This window comes from Mixophyes fleayi, chromosome 2 (genome assembly GCF_038048845.1).
Source record: "Mixophyes fleayi isolate aMixFle1 chromosome 2, aMixFle1.hap1, whole genome shotgun sequence".
NCBI classification, from domain to species: Eukaryota; Metazoa; Chordata; class Amphibia; order Anura; family Limnodynastidae; genus Mixophyes; species Mixophyes fleayi.
Window position 1 is genome coordinate 161,112,645 of NC_134403.1, and position 24,524 is coordinate 161,137,168.

General features: G+C 38.2%; 1 protein-coding gene across 4 annotated transcripts in view; it reads left to right on the top strand.

The window, feature by feature from the left end:
* Positions 1-24,181, top strand: part of CEP97 (centrosomal protein 97) — a 28,285-nt gene extending 4,104 nt beyond the window's left edge. Inside the window, exons 2-12 of one of the 4 annotated variants that reach the window (XM_075194895.1) lie at positions 2,975-3,108; positions 3,473-3,631; positions 4,347-4,448; positions 7,203-7,316; positions 11,479-11,592; positions 13,936-14,102; positions 15,162-15,326; positions 16,047-16,171; positions 17,286-17,955; positions 19,359-19,434; positions 20,662-24,181. In XM_075194895.1, the coding sequence (XP_075050996.1) occupies positions 2,975-3,108; positions 3,473-3,631; positions 4,347-4,448; positions 7,203-7,316; positions 11,479-11,592; positions 13,936-14,102; positions 15,162-15,326; positions 16,047-16,171; positions 17,286-17,955; positions 19,359-19,434; positions 20,662-21,354 (2,519 nt within the window). In that variant the 3' untranslated portion in view covers positions 21,355-24,181. The remainder of the gene's footprint in view (positions 1-2,974; positions 3,109-3,472; positions 3,632-4,346; positions 4,449-7,202; positions 7,317-11,478; positions 11,593-13,935; positions 14,103-15,161; positions 15,327-16,046; positions 16,172-17,285; positions 17,956-19,358; positions 19,435-20,661) is intronic. The other 3 variants (XM_075194896.1, XM_075194898.1, XM_075194899.1) reach the window with 3 other exon arrangements.
* Positions 24,182-24,524: the final 343 nt, after the last annotated feature.

Consider the following 24,524-nt stretch of genomic DNA (forward strand, 5'->3'; position numbering starts at 1 on the left):
ATTCATAAAAGTTCAGGGTTTTTAATATATTGTGGTGACCCACTCCTCTACGCAGTCCAGGTACATTTATTGGTGCGAATCAAACAAGTTGATGGTTTTCTTATTATATATATTGTGGTGACCCACTCCTCTACGCAGTCCAGGTACATTTATTGGTGCGATTCATAAAAGTTCAGGGTTTTTAAGATATTGTGGTGACCCACTCCTCTACGCAGTCCAGGTACATTTATTGGTGCGATTCATAAAAGTTCAGGGTTTTTAATATATTGTGGTGACCCACTCCTCTACGCAGTCCAGGTACATTTATTGGTGCGAATCAAACAAGTTGATGGTTTTCTTATTATATATATTGTGGTGACCCACTCCTCTACGCAGTCCAGGTACATTTATTGGTGCGATTCATAAAAGTTCAGGGTTTTTAATATATTGTGGTGACCCACTCCTCTACGCAGTCCAGGTACATTTATTGGTGCGATTCATAAAAGTTCAGGGTTTTTAATATATTGTGGTGACCCACTCCTCTACGCAGTCCAGGTACATTTATTGGTGCGAATCAAACAAGTTGATGGTTTTCTTATTATATATATTGTGGTGACCCACTCCTCTACGCAGTCCAGGTACATTTATTGGTGCGATTCATAAAAGTTCAGGGTTTTTAATATATTGTGGTGACCCACTCCTCTACGCAGTCCAGGTACATTTATTGGTGCGATTCATAAAAGTTCAGGGTTTTTAATATATATTGTGGTGACCCACTCCTCTACGCAGTCCAGGTACATTTATTGGTGCGAATCATACAAGTTGATGGTTTTCTTATTATATATATTGTGGTGACCCACTCCTCTACGCAGTCCAGATACATTTATTGGTGCGAATCATAAAAGTTCAGGGTTTTTAATATATATTGTGGTGACCCACTCCTCTACGCAGTCCAGGTACATTTATTGGTGCGAATCAAACAAGTTGATGGTTTTCTTATTATATATATTGTGGTGACCCACTCCTCTACGCAGTCCAGGTACATTTATTGGTGCGATTCATAAAAGTTCAGGGTTTTTAATATATTGTGGTGACCCACTCCTCTACGCAGTCCAGGTACATTTATTGGTGCGATTCATAAAAGTTCAGGGTTTTTAATATATATTGTGGTGACCCACTCCTCTACGCAGTCCAGGTACATTTATTGGTGCGAATCATACAAGTTGATGGTTTTCTTATTATATATATTGTGGTGACCCACTCCTCTACGCAGTCCAGATACATTTATTGGTGCGAATCATAAAAGTTCAGGGTTTTTAATATATATTGTGGTGACCCACTCCTCTACGCAGTCCAGGTACATTTATTGGTGCGAATCAAACAAGTTGATGGTTTTCTTATTATATATATTGTGGTGACCCACTCCTCTACGCAGTCCAGGTACATTTATTGGTGCGATTCATAAAAGTTCAGGGTTTTTAATATATTGTGGTGACCCACTCCTCTACGCAGTCCAGGTACATTTATTGGTGCGATTCATAAAAGTTCAGGGTTTTTAATATATTGTGGTGACCCACTCCTCTACGCAGTCCAGGTACATTTATTGGTGCGATTCATAAAAGTTCAGGGTTTTTAATATATTGTGGTGACCCACTCCTCTACGCAGTCCAGGTACAATTATTGGTGCGAATCATAAAAGTTCAGGGTTTTTAATATATATTGTGGTGACCCACTCCTCTACGCAGTCCAGAAAGATACCTTGTTGCAACGTTTTGGACTAATAACTATATTGTGAGGTGTTCAGAATACACTGTAAATTAGTGGAAATGCTTGTTATTGAATGTTATTGAGGTTAATAATAGCCTAGGAGTGAAAATAAGCCCAAAAACTTGATTTTTAAACTTTTTATGTTTTTTTCAAAAAAAATCCGAATCCAATACCTTAAATCCGAACCGAGACCTTTCGTCAAGTGTTTTGCGAGACAAATCCGAACCTCAAAAATAACGAAAATCCGGATCCAAAACACAAAACACGAGACCTCAAAAGTCGCCGGTGCACATCCCTACTTAATACCCTCTAATAAAGGCAGCTTCTTGATCATATGATACCTATCTGCAAGTATGCACCCTAAGATCAAAAACAAAAAAGTGTGAAACATAGCGTAACTCAATGGGCTTCGTTAATTCCAGGGCAATGTCTTAAATGTGTTTTCTTACAGTTTAGGTGTGGTGCTCCACATTATGCTAAAACCCCATAGGCAGAAAATGGCCATGTCCCAAGCATTCTCAATTCTAGGGGGTATATTTACTAAACTGCGGGTGTGCAAAACTGGAAATTTTGCCTTTTACAACCAATCAGCTTCTAGCTGTTATTTTGTAGAATGTGCTAAACAAATGATAGCTAGAAACGTCTCCACTTTTTCAAACCCGCAGTTTAGTAAATATACCCCTAGTTCTTCTACCTATATATTTGTTAAGCAGGGAGAGGGTACTTGATGCATCTAACATCACTAATTGTTTCATTGTATATATTTTTATTGACTTGAGCATTCAACAGATTTTTCAAGTGATAGTGGAATTTTTGTTCAGAAGTGGTGGGTTATCTTTCAGTGCTGGATAGATTTCTGAGTCTTTACACTCTTCGATATAGAAATTTACCTTTTGTTATGAAAACTACATAAGCAGAAGAGGTGCAGGTACAACAAAGATAAGGATAGACAACATGTAATAGGAAGAATTTGAGAAGGGAGAATGCATTTTGTAGGGAGAAGAATGAAAGATTGTTATGTAAATTAAAGGGTACACAGCTGAAGAATTCATAATACAAGTGGCTAGAAAAACAACAAGCATGTGACAGTTGTGATAAGGAACAGGTAACCATATGTTTAAGATTTCCCTTCCCCACTCTTGCATTTTCTTAACCTGTTTAAATATTACATTATTGTTTACTCCTAAACTGCCTAAATTTTGGTTTCCTTTTATTTTATCGACTGTAGTGGATCTATCCGGGCAGGGTCTTCAGAAACTAAGTGCCTCGCTACCATGTAGCGCTGATACCCAAACGCTAATTTTGGACAAGAATCAGATTATTAAATTGGAACACCTGGAAAAATGCAAAAATCTCACACAGGTAAGTAAATACCACCCCCTTTCAACTTGCCAAAGGTCTAAATGTGTAATACACACAATATGATATTAGCAGGTGACATTTACAATGCTGGGAATGTTATTATGTGTGGGCTGCCCTCTACTGCCTTGCACTTACTGCCTGGAAACATGGGTTTTTTTACTAATTTTTCTCATCTCTCTCTAAGTTGTGTAGTCATAAAGAAACAGTATTTTCACCCACCACAGTGCTGGTGTGTTATCATGGTAGCCTTATCAAACTTTCCCTCAATGAACATTGTTGAAATTGTAGTTGTTAGCAGAAATTCACTGTATGTTATGTGCTGAAGTCTAGCCATCCCTAAATTGTTTTGTCTTCCTCTTGTCAGCTATCCGTTGCCAACAATCGGCTTGTTCGGATGATGGGTGTTTCAAAATTGCTCCATCTTCGAGTACTAAATCTGCCTCATAATAGTATAGGATATGTGGAAGGACTCAAAGACTTGGTGCACTTGGAATGGCTTAATCTTGCAGGAAACAATTTAAAGGTATATTTGTGATTTTTATTTCACTTTTTTACTACTGCTACCACATATGCACATACCATTTTGGAAATAAAAATAGATGCAACTGTTCATCACAGAGAAAGTATATTTTTGATTGTTAACACAACGCACAGAGCTTACATATACTTACTGATCCACCTGGAACCTTCTTGATTAATTTTCTGTTTCAAACAGCCTATACTTTGTGTTTTCTGCTGGGGATGCTTCTTGAGAGATAAGATACATGAAGGATGCACTCGTAAGAGTATTTTCTTGTATCTTGGGTTAAACTGTTCATCACAGACCAGTGGTCTTATTGGGCTGTTATATAGTGGTATGACATGACACCACTTCTACTGCCTTCATCGTAAAATTATCATATTCCATTTTGCAACTTCTACATTTCCACTTCGACCTTTGGTGCAGACTCGCAAACATTTCCAGGCTTCTCTGCCCGGATGAAGTGAGTTATGGTCACCAGCGGGGGATTTGGTGGTGGCGGGGGGGAAATAGATTCCAGACATATACCTGAAAGAGGTTGTCGCAACAAACATAAATTGCTGGCAATAAAACCGTTGAATCTCATATATTTGATACTTAAATATAACCTAGGTAAAAACCTATTATAAGTATATTTATGTAGTTCACTATATAATGTAGTTTGTGAGAATGTATTCCTAGTCATTTTACATGCTAAAATAGTCTTGTCTTCTTTAAGATTGTTGATCAGATAAACAGTTGCACATCACTTCAGCATCTGGATTTATCAGACAATAACATATCCCAAATTGGGGACTTCTCACAACTATTGTCTCTCAAGGTAAGATCATTAAATCGAATACTCCCAAAGTGGCACAAATACAGTTACATATGCTTATAATGACAAATTATCGTCCTTTATGTACAAAGTGGCATCATATTACACAGCAATGTATATAAAGGTATCATGATAAACCTTAGTTTTTTTTCTATGTTTAACTTTTATTGCTTTTGATATGTCCATGAGCAGATGACTAAAATACAGTTTGAGATGTTGCCAAATATAGAGGGATAAAGTTCAGAGGTGGAGAGATAAATCTGTGTATACAGTGGATATAAAGAGTCTACACACCCTTATTGAACTTGGCAAATGTTGGTGATGTAAAGCCTAAAATCAAGATAAATCATGTCAGACTTTTTTCCACCAAAATTCAATTGAAAAACAAATAAACATTTTGTTTTTTAAGAAAAACTAAAATAAACTACAATACACTTGTTGCATAGGTGTGCACAACCTTTCATAATGGGGCTTTAACTGTGTTCAGAGTTCACCTCTGCACATGATTTTGAATGTGATTTGGTAAGTATCATGCACCTGTCAGCAATCACCATCTATTTATTTATATAGCGCCACTAGTTCCACAGCGCTGTACAGAGAACTCATTCACATCAGTCCCTGCCCCATTGGAGCTTACAATCTAAATCCCCTAACATACACACACAGACCGAGAGAGACTAAGGGCAATTGAATAGCAGCCAATTAACCTACCAGTATGTATTTGGAGTGTTTGAGGAAACCGGAGCACCAGAAGGAAACCCATGCAAATATGGAGAGAACATAGAAACTCCACACAGATAAGGCTGTGGTCAGGAATCGAACTCCTGACCCCAGCGCTGTGAGGCAGAAGTGCTAACCACTTAGCCACCGTGCTGCCCAGCAATGAAAGTGATTGTGATTAACACCACATAAAGATCAGCTGTTCCTGTAGGTTTTCGTAACTGCTTCCTACTGGGATTGCCATGGTGTGCAGTGAGCTTTCAAAACAGCTACAGGATCTCATTGTTAAAAGATACCAATTAGAAGAGGGGTGTAAGAGTATTGCAAAGACTTTACATTTGCCATGGAACACTTTGAAGACTATCATCAATAAGTGAAGAAACAACAGGGACACTGCCAAGATCAGGACGTCCCTACAAAGTTGATGACGGGACAAAGAGAAAACTAATCTGGGGGCTACCCTTCAGCAACAAAGGAGCTTTTCACTCCCTACATTATTTACAAAAAATACAAACAGACAACAAAGCATAGCAGTTTCTTACTTTCTATTTTTAACTCCCATTGTGCAATAATCACATTATTGATTTGGTTTTATATATCTTAATATTTCTCTACTGTGCAAGTTATCAGGATTAAAAAAAATGAGACCTAATAAAGATTGAATATATGTTAATTATATTATACATCCCAGAGTGACCCATTCAAAACATATTCTTTTAATCGTTTTTTTTTTTCCTACTACATACTATGGATATTGATAGGCATATGTATGCACCTCCCAGATGGAACTGTTAAATACTGTTGGTGGATATAATTTCTTAAACAATACCAGGGGATGTTGAATACTTGGTGCGGTTGGAATATTTCTTGTTTTCTACACTCCCTACATTTGACAATAATCTTTCATATTCTGCACATGTCTGTTTTATGGTGTAGGCTAGAAAGACGGAAGCCATGTCACACAAAAAAAAAAGAACATCCAAGCCCAAAAAATGTATTCAGTGACTTCAAACTATGTGTGAAAACGTGTAATGTCCCAATGAGACCAAGGTTGAACTTTTTGGCCTTAGTTCTAAAAGATATTTTGGGTGGAAAGACAACACAGCTCATCACACCAAAGAACACCATACTTATTGAATAGCGTGGTGGCGGCAGCATTGGGATTGCTTGTTTTCAGCTGGGACAAAATGCTCAAGTCAGGATAGAGTGCAGAATGGATAGCTCCCAATATCAAGATATTTTAAAAGCAAAACTGCTGACCTCCAAATGATCCAAAGCAAACAGCCAAGTCAACCAAGGAATGGCTTCATAAAAGGAAGATCAGAGTCCTTGAAATGACCCAGTCAGAGCCCAGACCTCAGTCTTATTGAAAACCTGTGGAGTGACCAAAAGAGGGCTGTGCACAGGAGATCTGTTCGCAATTTGATGGATCTGGAAGTTTTTTGCAGGGAAGAGTGAGATAGAATTGCAATGTTCAGGTGTGTGAAGTTGATAGATACGTATTCAAAAACTTTCACTGTTATACTAAAAGAAAAAGGGGACTTCCACAAAGTTTTAGTTTTGTTTTTTTTAATGTACACTTTTTTTTCCTAAAAAAAAAAAACCAAACAATTTTTCACTGGCATTTTACTGGTTGCAAGCTCATATTAATGGTGGAATTTGATCTGACATTATCTTGATTTAAGGCTTTACATAACAAATACTGGCAATTTCAATAAGTGTGTATAGAATTTTCTAATACCCACCGTAAGTGTTATTGGTTATTAATACCCTGAGAAAGATTTGGATGGGGTGAAGTTAGTAAATAAAAATGTGTGTGTTTTATATATATATATATATATATATATAATTATATTATGCTGTTTTTTTTCTGTTTAATTGCATCTATATATGCACATTTTTATTTGTTTGATTAAGTTGAAATTTTATTTTCTAGTGTTATATACTATTAACAGATTTTTTTTTTTTGTAGCTTAAGATAACTGTAAATGAGGGAGACATGCAAGATAATTAAGTTAACAGATTGTTCTTTTGTAGACTCTGCTCCTGCATGGCAACAACATCACCTCTTTACGTACAGTATCTACCTGTCTTCCTCAGAGTCTTGCCATACTATCATTAGCAGAGAATGAAATCAGAGACCTGAATGAAGTAAGTGTGCATCTCTTAGTTGGTTTAAGTACATGTTCCTTATGTAATGGGAGGGGGTGTTATTGGGCTAAGAGGCCTTACATTTTGTACCATACATTAATAATTAGAATTTTCAATTATTCATGGAAATAATGCAGAATATATGAAAAAAATACTTTCCTTGCATTCGCCCATAAAATGTTTGTGTTAAATATTTTTCTTGGGACACAAGAAACACTGGTGAATAGAGGAGCAGTATAGGCACTTAGGCACTTAAAATTTCCCTCCAAAAGTTCAAGCTCATCTCCCACTGAACTTACAAGTGTATCCCGAACTTTAGTATTTTTTCTACCAAAGACAGAAACAGGAGTACAATACCACAAGTGAACAAGGTTCTCCGTCAACAGTTGCAGGAACCAGAATCTGTCAAGGAGCACAATCAAGAGCAAATAACAGAAACAAAAATGTAAAAGGTGTGCATTGTGTGTCCTCCATTGGACTAAGAAAAAGTGGATTTTTATACTTTCGTTAAATCCTTTTCTATCACCCACTGCCAGGGCCAGATTAACCCGAGGTCTAACTGGGCTATAGCCCAGGGGCCTCGGGCATCCAGGGGGCCCTTCAAAGTCCGCAGCAGCATTATTGATAGGTCCGGGGGCGGGGGCGCCCCCATCCCGATCAATGCTGCTGAGCACAGTCAGTCCAGTCCTCCGTCCCCGGCGCTCAGTACTCTGCTTACTGAGGAGATCTCGCGAGTGAACTCTCGCGAGATCTCCTCAGTAAGGAGCTTACAGCACACCGGGGACGGAGGACTGGACTGACAGGTAAGCACTTTGGGGGGGGCGGCGGGTGGCTCACAATAGGGGCCTCAAGGGGGAATGGAGGCGCCCTTAGCCCAGGGGCCTCCATCTCCATTCCCTTAATCCGGCCCTGCCCACTGCTGACGTCCAAAATCTGTCCCTACACTCAGAAATAGTTGTGTGTAGCGCCTTTTATGTCCAAGACTTGCATCTTTTAACCCAAATGTAAACTTTTTTGAAAATGTAGTAAAGACTAGGTGCCCGCCCGACACAACTTCTCATCTGAGGCTTCCACCGATCTGGTGGAATGTTGAATCATATTTTCAGGAAAACGTCCTGTGCCTATGTAGGCTTGATAAATTGCTGAAGGCACCAGCCAACCTCTCCTGTGAGCATCATAGAGGACCAAGACGTCATCTGTCCTACACACTTCACAGGCCCTATGGACATAGGTCCTCAAAGCACTGGCCATCTTTAAGGATATGAAGAGGGATATCTTCCACCTGGGACTTAACCCAGTCTAAAGCACAGTGTCCTGATTAAAATGGTACTTTAAGACCACTTTGGGCTGAAAAGAAGTTTTAGTCTAAAGGACAGCCGTGTCTTCATGTATGATGAGTAACCGCACTCGGCTCTTATACTCTCCTGGCTGTGGAGATGGCCAACAGAAATGTAGTCTTTCAAGTAAGAAGCATCAAGTCTTAACGAATCCAACTGTTCAAAAGGAGGGTACCGTCCGACTGACCACACCAGATTAAGGCCCCAAGGCGCTACTGGAGGCTGCACATGCCTCACTCAATGCAAGAAGGTCTGCACTTCCAGCAAAAGTGCCAGTTTTCTTTTTTTCAGGGAGCAAAGTTTCAAACTCCAGGCCAGACTATCCTAAAAGAAGATAAATAAATGTGCCAAGCGAAAAGAAGACATGGGAAAACCTTTTTTTCACACCACGAGATGTTGGTCTTTCAGTCTCTGTAATAATTCCTTTCAGAAACCAGCCTTCTGGCTTTGAGCATTGTCTGAATCCTTCTGTTCGGAGATGCCCTTCGTTCTGAGGATAATGGGTTCAATAACCACGCCGTTAAAGCCAGGCAAGGTAACTTCTAGATGATGCAAAGGTCTCTGAGTTAGTAAGTCTGGGTTTAGAGGCATATACTGCGACGAGCCCTCCACTGAATGTCCATGTACCACAACCTTCTTGTTAAGTCTCTTTTTACATTGTTTAGCACTCTTGGAAGCATTGTAACCAGAGGAGATGGGTAAATCAAACAAAAGTCATGGTGTGTATCAAAAAATGCCTTTGGATCTCTTGACATGGAGCAGAAGCGCTTTACCTTGTGGTTCAACCACAATGCCATTATCTCAAAATCTAGATGACCCCACCTGTCAACTATCTGTTGGAAGGCCTTCAGGGGAAGGGACTATTCCTTAGGGTGAAGGGGCTGCCTGCTGAGAAAATCTGCTTCCCACCCCCACCTGGGATGAGCACTGCCATGATGACTGGAAGGATTCGCTTCATTCATCGCATGATTCTACTAGTTTCACTCATGGACTGGGCACTCTTTGTGTCTCCCCAATGTATACTACCGCCGTGGCCTTGTCTGACTCTATCTTTATGGCCCTTCCTTGCAAGAATGGGAGTGCTCTGACTAGGATGTTGCAAACCACTCTGAGTTCCTGCAGAATATATTGGGAGCTTTGATTCCTATGTAGTCCAAAGACCCTGGAAACGGCATTGAAAAGTTACAGCAACCGGGCCATGTAAACTGGCATTCGTAGTCAGCACCGTGCGTGCATTCCAAAATGGTGAAGGGGTGACACCTGTTTATGTTGTTGCTCCTCAGGCATCAGAGGCGTGACTGATACACCCTTGAAGACAGTCTGATAAACTGGCTAGTGAGGCTATGGTAAGATTTGTTGCACATCGAAATAAGTTAGTCTGGAAGCCCCTTGAGTGAAAAACCATGCAAATTACACTTCCTTGAAGATGGAGACGAACTTGTCTAGGGTTTTCACACAAAAGTGGACCGACAGCCGTCTGCAAGCTAACAGGGACTTCACAAGTCTTTTCTCCATTGGCAAGAACACTCTCTGCTTGCAGTCCAAGCTAAGAAGGAGTAAGGTTGGATTTCTTATAGTTGATCATCCAACAGCGAGATTGTAAGGTCTGGGCCCTTTCTCAAACACACCAATTAGAGCACTCGGCAATAAATACAAATAACACCTGCATTATTAAGCAAGTGCATAAATAACATCCACAGTGATTAGAAAATAGAATTCATTAATGTTTTGCAAACCGTCATTGCAAAACTGTATGAGTAATCACTTTATTCAATATAACAAGCATGACACTCTGAATCATAATAAGATAAAAACACTTGACACATTTGTGTGTATGTACAAATACTGGGGTGCAATAAGCATATGGCATAATAAAACCTGGTTTAAACAAGTTATAATGACTATTATCACAAACTTAAGTTCTCTGACAAAATTGTGAACAGTTTTATTACTGATCATATTGGGATTCAATTAAGAGAGCAGACTTTCTAATACAGTGAATCCCTACACTATAATGTTTTATTCCCCTTTATGAAATGGAATTCGAACAAGAAATAATATTACATTTGAGAAATAAATATTGCAACAAGGGAGAGAAACTCGCTACCACAAATATCTTGGCTCCACATGTCTGTTTTTCTCTGAGAATTAAAATAAGACTAGCATGTGAAAAAATAACTAATTAATCACCTTACACTCATTAATGCAAAGGACGCACCTTATCGGTTACATATATGAATATAAAGGAAGTTTTGTTTTTACTGGAATAATGTTAGATTAAATACTTGTCTAAGTACTGGTTCAAAATTGACAGTGCCTCCAATACCAGAACTGTCTTGCTTTATTTTCTTGCATAGTATATTGAATATTGTTCTATTTTGTTTTTGTTTCAAGCCCTGCTTCTCTTTTGGGGTGTCCTTTTGTGTTTTTGTAGGAAGGAATGAGATCTAGAAATTGCCTCTCATGTAGGTTGCTGACAGTTCTCAGGGTCATTATCTATTTGATAAATGAGGGATGTAATATTTTTGTAAAGTTGTACGAATGTGCCCATCCTTCCTGATCTATGCATTGTAAATGGCTAATTGTAACATCTATATGGATTTATTTATTTTTTATACCAACATTTGTAGTAAATGTCCAGGGATTGATTCAGCATCTGGTTGTTTATGTCTACGCAACTCTCCGCTCATTTGCTAGTTGTGTTCACAGATACATAGAGGTTTCTGAGTCCTTTCAGCTCTCCCACCGACCTACTCTTGCACATTGGTCTCGGTGTAGATGGTTGAAGGTATATAAATTACCTTTATCCTTCTTTTTTTATCCAGCAGTTCTTTGTTGCGGAGACTAGATGGCTCTTTAATTTTGTATTGACAAGACACTATGGGAAACCTTTGTGGTCCTCCTTTATTGTCCCACAGGATAGAGTTTACTTTCTGCAGGTGTGTTAGATAAGTGGGATGTTTTGTAATAATTGTGCATGTACAGGTGGTAACTATGTTTTAGCAGTGGAGAAATAGGTCACAGGCTATTTTTCCATTGATGCCTATGTAAGATGATCTTTCCCCACATAAGCCCAAAAAGCTGTAAGTGTTGCTAGCACCATTCTCACCTAATTTGTACATATTTTACCATCTTGGCACACATATTCAGGTTATACTGTGTTATATATAGTCTGCCTGTGAAGAGAATGAGGGATTCGTCAACAGATATTTTTGGGAGGGCATATACATTTCTGCAAATGTGTCCAATAAATAAACAAGAAGCAGTCTAAGTTTATATATAAGCAGTCCTCATGGTTTACAAGAGTGCTCTTACCTGCTTTAAATACTGTGGCTAATCCTCAGCCAGTTAAATACCATTATCTGTACAAGTAAAATGTGAAATCAAATGTGCTGATGCACTTTGCTAACCCATGCACCCCCCCACATTAATCTCATGGGTCATTCCACACATGAGACCAATCAGCAGACAGAGGGGAAGACAGAATACAGTGACCAACAACCATTGTTTTATCTAGCCATAAGTGCTATCCCTGGTCTGCTATAACTTTCTCTCAACACTCATCTGTCCTTCAGGAGCAGCATCAGGAAATGAGCTTGCAGTGACAGATATAGAGCCTGTTGTCTTGTGAGCAGGACCAACCACACAAATCCTGGGGCAGATATTATACAGAGCCCCTCTGATGCAAATCTCACAATCGCTGACCTCCTCTCCCTGAATTCTGTAATATTGATGTTGTAGATTGTAAGGTCTAAAGGGCAAAAGATCTTATACATTCTAGTACAACAACTTAATTTTCAAGCAGGCTCTGCAGCAGCATCTGGCATTACTCAGAACGTTACTCTGTGTAGATCTGGTGTAAGTCACCCATTCTGCAGCCCTACCAGTTGGGTAGTCTGCCTAGCACACTCCGGGACAACCTACACTATATCTGCAAAGAGTAATAAGAAAAAATGTAGTGCGACCACGGTGGCTTAGTGATTAGCACTTCTGCCTCACATCACTGGGGTCATGAGTTCCCGACCATAGCCTTATCTGTGTGGAGTTTGTATGTTCGCCCCGTCTTTGCGTGGGTTTCCTCCGGGTACTCTGGTTTCCTCCCACACTATAAAAACATACTTGTAGGTCAATTGGCTGCTATTAAATTGCCCTTAGTCTCTCTGGCTGTGTATGTTTGTTATGGAATTTAAATTGTAATCTCCAATGGGGCAGGGACTGATGTGAAGGAGTTCTCTGTACAGCGCTGTGAAATTAGTGGCGCTATATAAATAAATAGATGATGATGATGACGACCACTGGTGCTACTTCAAAAATGTCTTAGAGTTTTGTTTTCTGCACCTTTTCTAGTATTTACTATGTAGGACTAGTTTGACTGGAACATTTCTGCTCTTTGTTGACTAACTGCGTTAAATTCCTGCTAAAAGCACTTTTTTAGAACTTGTTTCACAGTTGATATTTCCTGTTTATAGGGAGGGTACCTGACACTCTCACTGCTGTACCTAGGAAAAATACTTCATAACCTTCCATTGTTGCTTTAACTAGATGTACATTGTGACTTTTCCATCCCTCCCAAAACAGGAATTCGATTGCTAAATTAGTCTAGTGCATGATTTCATGATGACTCCTGTAATTGTGCTTAGTGGTGTCATTACTTTTTATTATTATTATTCAGTAATGCCACTTGTGACACTTTACTCATTTTGCAATTTTCCATGATGGAATGTGTACACGTCATTGAAGGCAGATGCCCAAAAACTTTGTTTACTCTCTTATAAGAAATATTATAACTGTATTATAAGAAATATTGTGCCTTTTTTTTTTTCTTTTTTTTTAAATATATTTATGCTTTATATGACCAAGTACTTCCTTTATACTTTTAGTGTGCTGCAAATGCTCCACTCTGAAAGATGTTCTTAGTACAGCAAGTGATAGATAGATAGTTAGATAGATATATTCCTGTCACAATTATTCAATATTGCAAGTTTAATTTTAGGAAGACATGTATATTTCTGTCAGTACTACCTCATTGATTATCCATCTGTCAGCTGTAATTTAAAGACATAAGACTATCATTAAATTAGAATAATATAGTCTAGAGAGCGTGACAGGGCCTTTACCTCCCTTTATTAAAGACCATTTAAACAACTGAACTTGACAAATTCTAAGGAGATTACTGTAGATGTTGAAGAGGTGACTGTATCATTCAGTGCCCTACCCTTCTGAAACATGTGATTTATGTGTCTGTTATGCTGAGATAAAATCCTGCTTTGCTTTTTTTCCAGGTGTCATTCCTTGCAGTCCTTATTGACCTGGAGCAATTATCCATCATGAACAATCCTTGTGTGATGGCCACTCCATCTATACCTGGTTTTGACTACAGACCTTATACTGTCAGCTGGTGCTTGAACCTCAAAGTTTTAGATGGATATGTGGTTTCACAAAAAGAAAGGTAAAATACATGTGTAATATGAAACTGTTCCCCTCATGTAAACACACATAAGATGAAATACCTAATTAGATGGAGGCCTAATGTCACTGCCTGTAGATCTAGTATTATAATGCTGCGTACTGAAAAACGGAACTTTACAAACCAATATACATTATGGGGCATATTCAATTAGCCACGTTACTCGCAAAAGTAACGCGGCGTTAAAAATATTACCGTTCCCTGAGCTCCGAGCAGAAAGCCGGCGTTAAAGGTAACGTAATAGCAGTAATTACGGGCACTATTACCGTAATAACGGTACGGTAATAGTGCGCAAGCCACGCTACTTTTGGCAGTAACGTGGCCAATTGAATATGCCCCATATTAATAATTATTTCGAATACCTTAACTGAAAGACAGTGGGAGGAGGAGCTATAGACAGGGCCTTCAAAATAAGCCATACACAACCAGGGATTTTGACAGTTTTAGATAATCCAACTAATGCCACAATCCAATATGTGTTTGCATTAAGGCACAACTTGTGTAAAATAGCAAAAGGATGATTAAACATCTCTGCCTGCTGCTCTTGTCGACAAACTGTTCAGTAGCCCAGGGTTATGCTGCAAGTTCACTTGAAACGCTCTTAAGTAGTGCAGCAGGGGATTGACATTTGTAGTATCCCGCCTACCAACAGGTTCTTTGTAACGGTATTAGCGTCTGGTGTTATTTTCTCAGTGCTAGTCACATGAACAAGTATTATTTTTTTCTTATTTTTCTTAACCTGCATGGGAGTGAACATACCTTTTTAATAATAATTTAATAATTAGTTCGTAAAACATCTGTGCGACATCGCACATGCTGTCAAATTGATATGATCGTGATGTCTGCTTCATATATAGATTTTTATTTTTTTTGGTTGGGCTGGGGGAAATGTTGCCCTCTTGACTTTTAAAAATATCCCGTTCTACATGTGTCTGACAGCAGCTAGGTGATCAGTTGCTTCGTTTTATAAAAAAAAAAGTTATATTTGTTATTAGTGTTTGTTGTCTTGGATATATTAACTCTTTGTTCATGTCAACGCAGCTTGAAAGCAGAATGGCTGTACAGCCAGGGTAAAGGAAGATCATACAGGCCCGGTCAGCATGTGCCACTTGTGCAGTACTTAGCATCTGTATGTCCTCTGACTTCTGCACAAGGTCTTCAAACTGAGGAGGATGCTAAGCTGGAGAAAATATTAAGTAAACAAAGGTATATACGTTTCTTTTCTGGTCTATAAAGAATTTGCTGAATTGATGATCGTGTGTACACCTTGTTCAATAGTTTTTATAATAATATCAAACATTTCTGTCAGCTGTCAAATCTTACATAGTGCAGCATTTTATTATGGGGTATTTTAACTATAGTGGTATAGCTTCAGCAAGTAGTTCAAAATGTATGGAGCGCTCTTCCTGAATAAGTGCCAGCTGGCACTGGCAGGCATAGCATTTTGTTGCAGACACTAGAGGATGTCTAATTTGGCATGTTCTCTGCTTTCTTACGAACGCTGTGGTTATTGTCCTTGGCATGGTCTGTTACTTCAGTCATTTAAAATCCACACGTTTGTGAAATGCACGTGTTGCCTGGCTGCAGTGATGCATGCTCAATAAATATAAATGTTATAAAGCTTGCAATGCACCATTTGTGTTTGTCTGGTTTTAAATTTTCCAATCCTAGCAGTGATTCACATTACCTCATCTGGAATATTTATTCCCACTGAACAATGACTGCATTATAACACATTGAAGCTCCAGTTCACCAGGCTTCAGTTCAAACTGATGATGTCATTCAGTAGAAACCAAAGTTGGACTTTTGTATATAGACTTATAGGGAAATTCCCTTAAGTTTTAGTTACAGACAACCACAACTTTCTACTTGTATAAAATAACTACCATTCTGTTGAATAATAGCATACTTTCTGTTTGTGTTTAGATTACATCAAAGACAGTTAATGCATCAGATTCGCAGCGAGAGCCATCTCTCCTCCACACCAAATAAAAGATCGTTTTCCTCATCTGAAAATCAGAGCCCAAGTCTGCAGCGTTCTAATAATAGTGGTACGTGGACACATTGCTGCTTCTTCAAATAATGCTCTGTTTCTCGTAGAAGACTATTAGACGTGAATGCTTGAGCACCATTTTATAGATTTTATGTTTGGCCAAATCTTTACTACCACCTCCTTTCACACTTGGCTATATAGGCTCCTACAGTGTTAGGGGCATATTCAATTCTTTAGAAGTCCCACGGCGTTAAAACTATTACAGTTAATACGGTATTTTGTAGCTGGATTTCCAGCGAGTAAATTACTGTATTAACTGTTTTTTCGCGCATGATTACCATAATAACGGTAATCGTGCACGGACCGCGAGATTTTCTGAGTTTCCGCAGAGAGTTGAATATACCCCTATATATTCCTGTGTGTTAGTGATAATGAAATGGAGAAACTGGGAAAAATGAATTAGACAAATATATGATAAGGTAGACTGTCTTTAAGATATTCTAACATGAAAGGTTAGACATGGTTTACGATCTTAAATAATGTATTTATGTATATAGTGTATATGTGTGTGTGTATATATATATATATATATATATATATATGTGTGTGTGACACACACACACTGTTAGAGCTAGTGGGTGTGGTTTAATTGCATAAGTTGATACAGCTTGTTAGTGCAAGCTCTATTTAACAGGAGGTAGTAAGCGATTTCATTGAGCTTGTGATTTCCACTGCTGCTTGATTTCAAGTGCTGTTTGTTTAAAGTGTGAAGTTAGATCCAGTAAGGATTGCTATCCAGTAAGGGGTTTAATCTGGTAAGTGGCTAGCAAAGGTTGGTGCTCTCAAGTTCACTGTAGGCTATAAGAAGTTAGGTTAGCCATAATAAGATCAATGGTAGCAGGCTTGATGATCTCACTCAATGCATATCAGTCAATGTATGCACACATGGAGCAAGTGTTCCAAGATTTATACCTCTGTGAGAAATGTGAGCAATTGGTCTCTTTGGAAGCCCAGGTAACTGATCTAAAGCAGACCATTGCAACATTAGTGATGAGGTTTAAATTCTCCTTTTAATATGTGATGGTTTCAAATATGATTGCGAAATTGCCACCATCTGTACCTGCACTTCATGTTTTCACTTATGATATCATCTGTTTGTTTGTTTTTCCTAGAACTTGTGGTAAAAGTAGACGCCTGGCTAGGTACAAATGATTCCAAACACTTCTACACTTCAAGAAAGGTTTCTTCCAGTCCTGCTCAATCTGGGACATCCCATTATAGCAACCTTTATCTTGAAGACATTCAGACTGATGAGGACAAATTGAACTGTAGTCTCCTTTCCTCGGAGTCCACTTTCATGCCTGTAGCTCCAGGTTTATCTCCGGTGTCTCCCACCATAGAACAGAGGGTACCGGGCATGTCTGATGAATTGGATGCCATTGAAACGGTGACAAAGTTTAACAAAGGCAGTTTTGAGAAGTTCACCACATTAACAGAGGAGGACCTAAAAGGATCGGCAAGATCTGAATTTGTCATCTCAAATGAGAATAATAAACAAAGTAACAATGTTTACCAAACCTCTTCTGATGCTGTTACAGACAGCATCCCACCATCAAATTCTGCCCCTCATTACAGTATTATAGTAAGCAACAACATATTGTGTCCTGAGGATAGAGACACAGACCAGCTAAACGGTATGAACAAAGCAGCTACAAAACTGCAGTCTTGCTGGAGAGGCTTCTATGCAAGAAAACATAACCCCAAAGTCAAGGATGTACGCTGTGAAATCAGATTGAGCAGAATGCAGGAGCACATTGTTTTCCTAAGTGAAGAAGTCTCCAGGTATATGAGCCATGGGTGAAGCTGAGCCATTTACAAGTTGAAAGTGTTTTGTTTAAAAATAATTGTTTCTTTCACAAGTACCATTTTATTACAATACGTTGCAGAGATTACTGCTAACCTGCAGTTCATTTCAGCCAGTCCATGTTGTTTCTTACCCATAATATAATATGCCTTGGTAAGTCATAATAAGCATTTTTTGAATGGTCTCTATTCTTGCTCTGAATTAATTTCTCAATCATCTCCTTCCTCTGACCAGTTTTGCTCTCATAAGAGTCTGGTTAATTTTGCTGTTTTTACCAGCAGTGGAAAATATACTCTACTTGCTCTTTTTGTTCCATTACACTACATATAATTGGACAGTAGAGGGCACTCAAGTCCTTTTTTTGAAGATATATTGCTGCATTGTTGCAAAAGGGCTTACAGGTGTCTCATTCACATGACCTCTTGCAGAGGTTTTGTCTACCTTGTATATCCCTGGTTTTATGTATGCTCTGGTTTTCCCAGTGAACGGTACTGTGGCACCTACCAAATGAATGATGATAATAAATAGGTTAAGGTACACTAGGGTACGTTGTCAGACTTTGATTAGCTATTTATTTATTTTTTATGGCTGGAAGTGGAGGTAATCCAGAGTATGTAGAAGACATTGAGCATGACAAACAACCTGCTGCTCCATCCTTTATTTGGATGGGGGTGTACTCCATATGTGTGCACAGCTACTGACATCAGCAGGTGACGGTGGACTAACCAACGCACTATTATCTTATGAAGACATGCACATTGTTTCTGTTATTATAGACCAATATATTCTGTAGCACACACACTCAACAGGGAAAATTTGAGTCAAGAGCCAATTGGCTAAAAATCTATATTTTAGACCATGAGAAGAAACTGTCTGGGACACACATACATGTTTATGAAGATATTGCTTACTGCAGCTATTATCTCTCCTTCCAAATTAAGCAACATTTCCGTTCTATTTTTAGTAAGAGTGATAAATATAGAAATGTGAATGCATGCGCGAGTCAACTATTTTTAGTTCAGTAATCTTTAAAACATGACATTCTACAGTTTATAGATGAGTAACACACAAGCTAAATATAGCAACACAGTAAAACAACTAGTTTAACAGGCTTTACAGTGTAGTTTCTATCTTTGTGATCTTGGGTATTTTTTTTACTGTCAACTCACATGCCTACTACTAGCTATTTATTGTCTCTAGGAAAATTACGTGTAGGTATGTGGAAAAAGAATTTGCTGAATAAAAATATCTGACCCCCTTCCCCCCACGCACGCACACTGCCCTGCTGTTTCTCTCTTTCCCCCTGTCTCTTTTCCATCTCTCTCCAGGTATCTATAATATTATTCTGTTATAATGATGGTATTTATCTTCTGTGCTGTAGGCTGAAGAGCGAGAGAGATGAGGAGCGGATGCAAAGACTTGTACAAGCAGAAGCTCTAAAATATCTGTGGGATCAGGTAATATTAGACAGTGAATGATGGACTAATTATGATGCAACTAATGATAAAATTGTGATGGGAAAAGCTGTGAATGAAATCAATGTCCTATGTTAATTTTTACTGAATGTCTTAAATTTACACACAGTGCAGCACCTCTGGATCTAAAGCAGGCCTGTCCAACCTGCGGCCCTCCAGGTGTTGTGAAACTACAAGCCCCAGCATGCTTTGCCAGTAGACAACCTGTTGATAGCTGGAAGGGCATGCTGGGACTTGTAGTTTCACAACATCTGGAGGGCCGCAGGTTGGACAGGCCTGATCTAAAGCATTAGCCAAAATGTTTCGTACTCATCAACTTGAGTTACAATAAAGTATATTTAGATGTAAATATCTCAAGATGAAGGTAGGTTGCTTTGGCTATTCTCCTGTCTCCGGTGCCGCATTACACTGGTCTTTTGCTACAGGTTATGCAGATTAACGGGACATCAGATTGAGGTCAGCTTGTGTGAAGAGGCACTACAGGTACCTTGCAGTTAGAAGGAGGTGCTGGAGCAACATTCTCTAGATTTTAGGAAGTTCTCACATTCTGATGAGCTACAGGCAAATGTCCACATACTAGCAAAGGCATGACCAGTGCCAGGTAGTCAGTGAAAGAAAATGCATAATTGGTTGCTATAGAGATACCAATATAAATGTAAAACTGCACCTAGTAGATATAAGTAAAAGTCCTATAAAAGATGGCTCCCTCATATTCTGCTATCACTGGAACTGTCTGTAACAATGTTTTCTGGTCACATGATCCCTGGTCAGAGCATTTAAACTTGCTATGTGCACTTCTGGATTAGTATAGGGAAATTGTGATATTGTCAGGAAGGAAAGCCCAGTGGGGTGCAGTGCCCTCCATTGTAGTCCTGTACAAATAGTCCAGTACTGTAAAGTACAAATAAAAGGAAAAATAAAAATTTCTTGAGAAATCTTATCATTTCTGTGGCTTGTGTAATTTGGAATTCATAAACATATTTATTGAAATAATGCACTTGAAATAAAAAGATAATGTAATATGTATAAAAATATAAGTAAAATAGAATTAAATAATTGTGCTGTTCCTTGGGCAAAATTTGTGACAATAGAGTATTTGCAGTTTACTTATGCTGTTCCATGCCAGTTGTAGATTTGAATTATGGCCGATATATTGTGAGGTTCTCACAGGTTTAGGTTTAGAATAAGTGTATATTTTCTGTTTTTCAGGTTCGTTCCATTCAGGAGTGGCAAAATGAAATAAATGTTCAGGTTGGAAGTATTTCAAAGTCTAATGTGCTTACATCAAGCAAATCATTTCCTGATATCCCATCCTGTTTGTCTAAAGCTCTGGACCAGCATTCACCTTCTAATGTGTCTATTCCTGATAACATAAATAAAAAAACCTCCATTGACATCCCAGACTCTGGTTTCCATTCCATTAATATAGACCAGAGTTCTCATCAGGAAACAAGTAGTTCTGAAAAGAGCTCTACTGAGGTAAGTGCATCTTCTGTGCAATCCCTGGAAACTGTAAGATCCTACCATCACCAATCACCGGATTCCCTTCTGGACCAGGAGGCAGCAGCCAATGACCAAAGTAAAAGCAGCAATGATAACTCAAGCAGTGAACAAGACAGCAGTCTCCTGCAGCAGTATTTATATAATGTTGAACAACTTGCACAAGTAGAGGATAACACAAGTCAAAGTGATATGCCTGAGGAAAATAGACCTGAAATCATCAACAGTTCAGTAAGCTCGGACTTCCTATCTGGTAGTATCTCCCATATCACTTGTGAAGATGATAACCAAATCATCCTTGAAACGCATGACAACACCTTTCATGTGTCAGACCACTCACAAAGCTTGCAAAAATCATGTGACACTTGTATGGAATTACCGCAAGGGGACTTGGTGCTCTAGTGAGAAGCATCCATATTGTTGCAGTCTCAGATGTTCATATATTCTATGAAGTAATCCATGAATTGCCTTCACTTGTGGTTGGTTAGGAGGTAGTGCTATAGTTGTTGCTACTGTTATGCACTTTGCTACAGTGAAACTGTAAATGTTCCTTTCTGTGAAATGAACAGCTGATGCATCCATCATTAAGGGGAACTGTATCTAGCTTATTTACAACACTGTATTTACTCATATACATGCATATTGTACAAATAAATCCAACATACAGGGCTGTTATGTAAAGGCCATAGAGACCGTGATAAGCAAGCCTGGGCTACATAGGTCAAGGAGTACAAACTGTTACAGCAAGTGTAGCAATACAGTATATGCTTACTAAACATATTCTATGGACATTTAGAAAGCGCAATGTGCACTCCATTGTAAATACTTAACTTTTCAGTTATCTATGCTTTGTTTGTGTGTTCCTAAACAATGAGATACATACAACAACTATAAATGCGGTAATATCACAACAAAAGTTACATATATTTTTAAAGCCATTGTCCAACGATGCTTCCAGTACCTGAACAGTCCCTTTAAGATTGATAAGATGTGAACCGTATTAACTCTTAATACTCGGCATCTAGTCTGGTTTACGGGGTAACCCCACCTTTTACATGAGCTTAAGAGAACTCCAACTTCTTAACAGATGTTTCCACAATCTTTCCCTTCTCCCAGATAGTAGGCGATGGGGTCCTTTCACCCAGACCTCTTGGTGTTTCTTGAGTTAATAGCCCCTAGTATAGCCCCCACTCAGTCTGTCATCCATGTTTCTGTGCCTGAAGACAAGATGCTGCTGGCTGGATGAACTGCAGCATTCCCTCCTTCTGTTTTAATATTTAAGGAAAAAGGAAGTGTTTGGCGGAAAAATCATTCGGAGATAGAGTTCAACTGATCCATCTGTATATAACAGGCTAACTTATCATCAAAGCATCGTTCTTGTATTATGTTACTGTAAACGTCACACAGATTGTGCTAGTAGGAAAAAAACAACAATATCATCTTTTTACATGCATGGAAAATGAAGCAGATATTGTTTACATTGCAATGGAGACATTACATGTGGGCATTATAGCTGTGTTTTTAGTTCACTATGCTTACCTCTCAACATGGATTTTTATTGTTATGCTAAGTACCATGTACGTTTATTTTTAATGTCTGTTCTATTTCTTGAATCTGTAGATTAATCCTGTCATCTTTTACTTTATAATAATTGGACAATAGGTGATATAGTCTGGTAATGGAAAGAAATACTCTCTGGCCAACCTATTTTCCAATACTTCAGTACACTAAAACTACTCATAATGCAAAAACAAAAATTTGAAGCTCATCTCCTATATAAAATACAGTACCAGCTCTATAAGTGTTTAGTGTTTGAAAGTAGTTTTCATTGCATGTTTTTTGGGATTAGTAATGAGATACTACTGACCTATGTCAAAGATCTGAAAACACACCAGCCATCTGTGGCCAATAGAAAAGCACTCGTAAGCATTTTGTCACGCTGCTTGCATAGAGGTATATCGCATAATGTTATTTTTCTGTTATCTATATAAATGCCTCTAGATGAACATGCCTTCAACAATTGTAAATGTTCACAGAACTACTTTGTTTCAAATACTACCTGATCTTTGTGCTCATGTAAAATTGATGCAGTACCATAAACATGTGAGATCCTGATTGGTGAAGGAAGGTGGAGAAGCTATTTTATTATTTAACATTAACATTTGAGGGTGTTTACAAACAAGCATTGGGCAATGTGATGATTATCCTCAGCAAGCCTAGCTATTAAACAATATAAAATGTGATATCATTAGTATGTTTAAAAACACATCTGCACCAATAAAAAAAATTATTGACATAGTCCTATTAATTGATATTGATCTAGCACTTGCTCTGTTAAGCTAAAATTAACATCATCCATAGACTTCAGTGGACCAAATTATCATAACAAATTGATAGAGCACATCCACAAACTTATCAAGCCACCTGCATTCAATTAAAGAATCGCCCACAATCATAACTGTTTTGGATTTACCCATCAGCAATACCAAATAAAGAAACTTGGGTTGATCACACTAAAGGAATGCTCATACAGTCCAAAACTTCAGACCAAAAGTCCCTTGTTTAAGAGGAAGTCTAAAAGACATATAACAAGTTTACTGTAATAAACCATAAGTCTGAATAATATGTAATTATTGCTTGAGAGTAAGCTGGCTCTAGCATACACTGCTATAATGATTAGTAGGACTTTTGCCAAGCTACTTTTTAACATTTGAGACATTTTCAAATAACATATTAATAATTACTTATGTTTGGGCTACTCACCAGAATCTCAAATTTCTAAATAATAATTTGTTTTGCTTTTTCCATTGCATTGTATATTTCTGATTGGTTTATTGTAAAATCAAGTTTTGAGAAGATTTATTTTTTTGTAAGCGCCTTGTTGGCCTAACTTCTTTACATTAGGTTCTTGGGAGTCTGATCTATACAGTTTACAGCCTTACACTTCCAATGTATAAATCCACAAGGTTAACAGACATAAACATGGTATTCTTTGTTCTAGATAAATATAAATTGTGTGCTCGTTGCTAAGTATATTATTTATTAGGGGGTATTGGGAATAATGATTTCAATCTTATCTAATAAGAAATTGCACAAAACAATTCAGGTGTGGATTGAATGCTTGTATTTAAAACCATATTTTATCATAAATGTGTATTTTTTTAGAGTGCAAAATGTTTGTCATTTTCAACCATAAATAAAGCTCTTAACTATAACTGATTAAACACCATTTATTGAATGAGCTTTTTTTTCTTACATTTTATTAATTGTTTTCTATTTTTACATTTTAGTATGCTTCATTTTGTTTTTAAATGAGCGAGACATGCATCAGTATACAAAAAGTAGAATATTTAATTGAAGCAAGAGTTGCAGTAACCCTATCGCCTTTTTCATTGTTATTCAGTTGCTGTTCTATCACTAGGTATAGTTGTGTGAGTGATTTAATGTCTGGCACAAATCCTCCACACAAAGTATGATGTCTCCTAAACCAAGGTTGCTTTAAAAGCTTGAGGACGTTTTATGCTCTCTTTCTGCGCATGATTCCCCCTTCTTTCCTCTTTCTGGTCATTTGT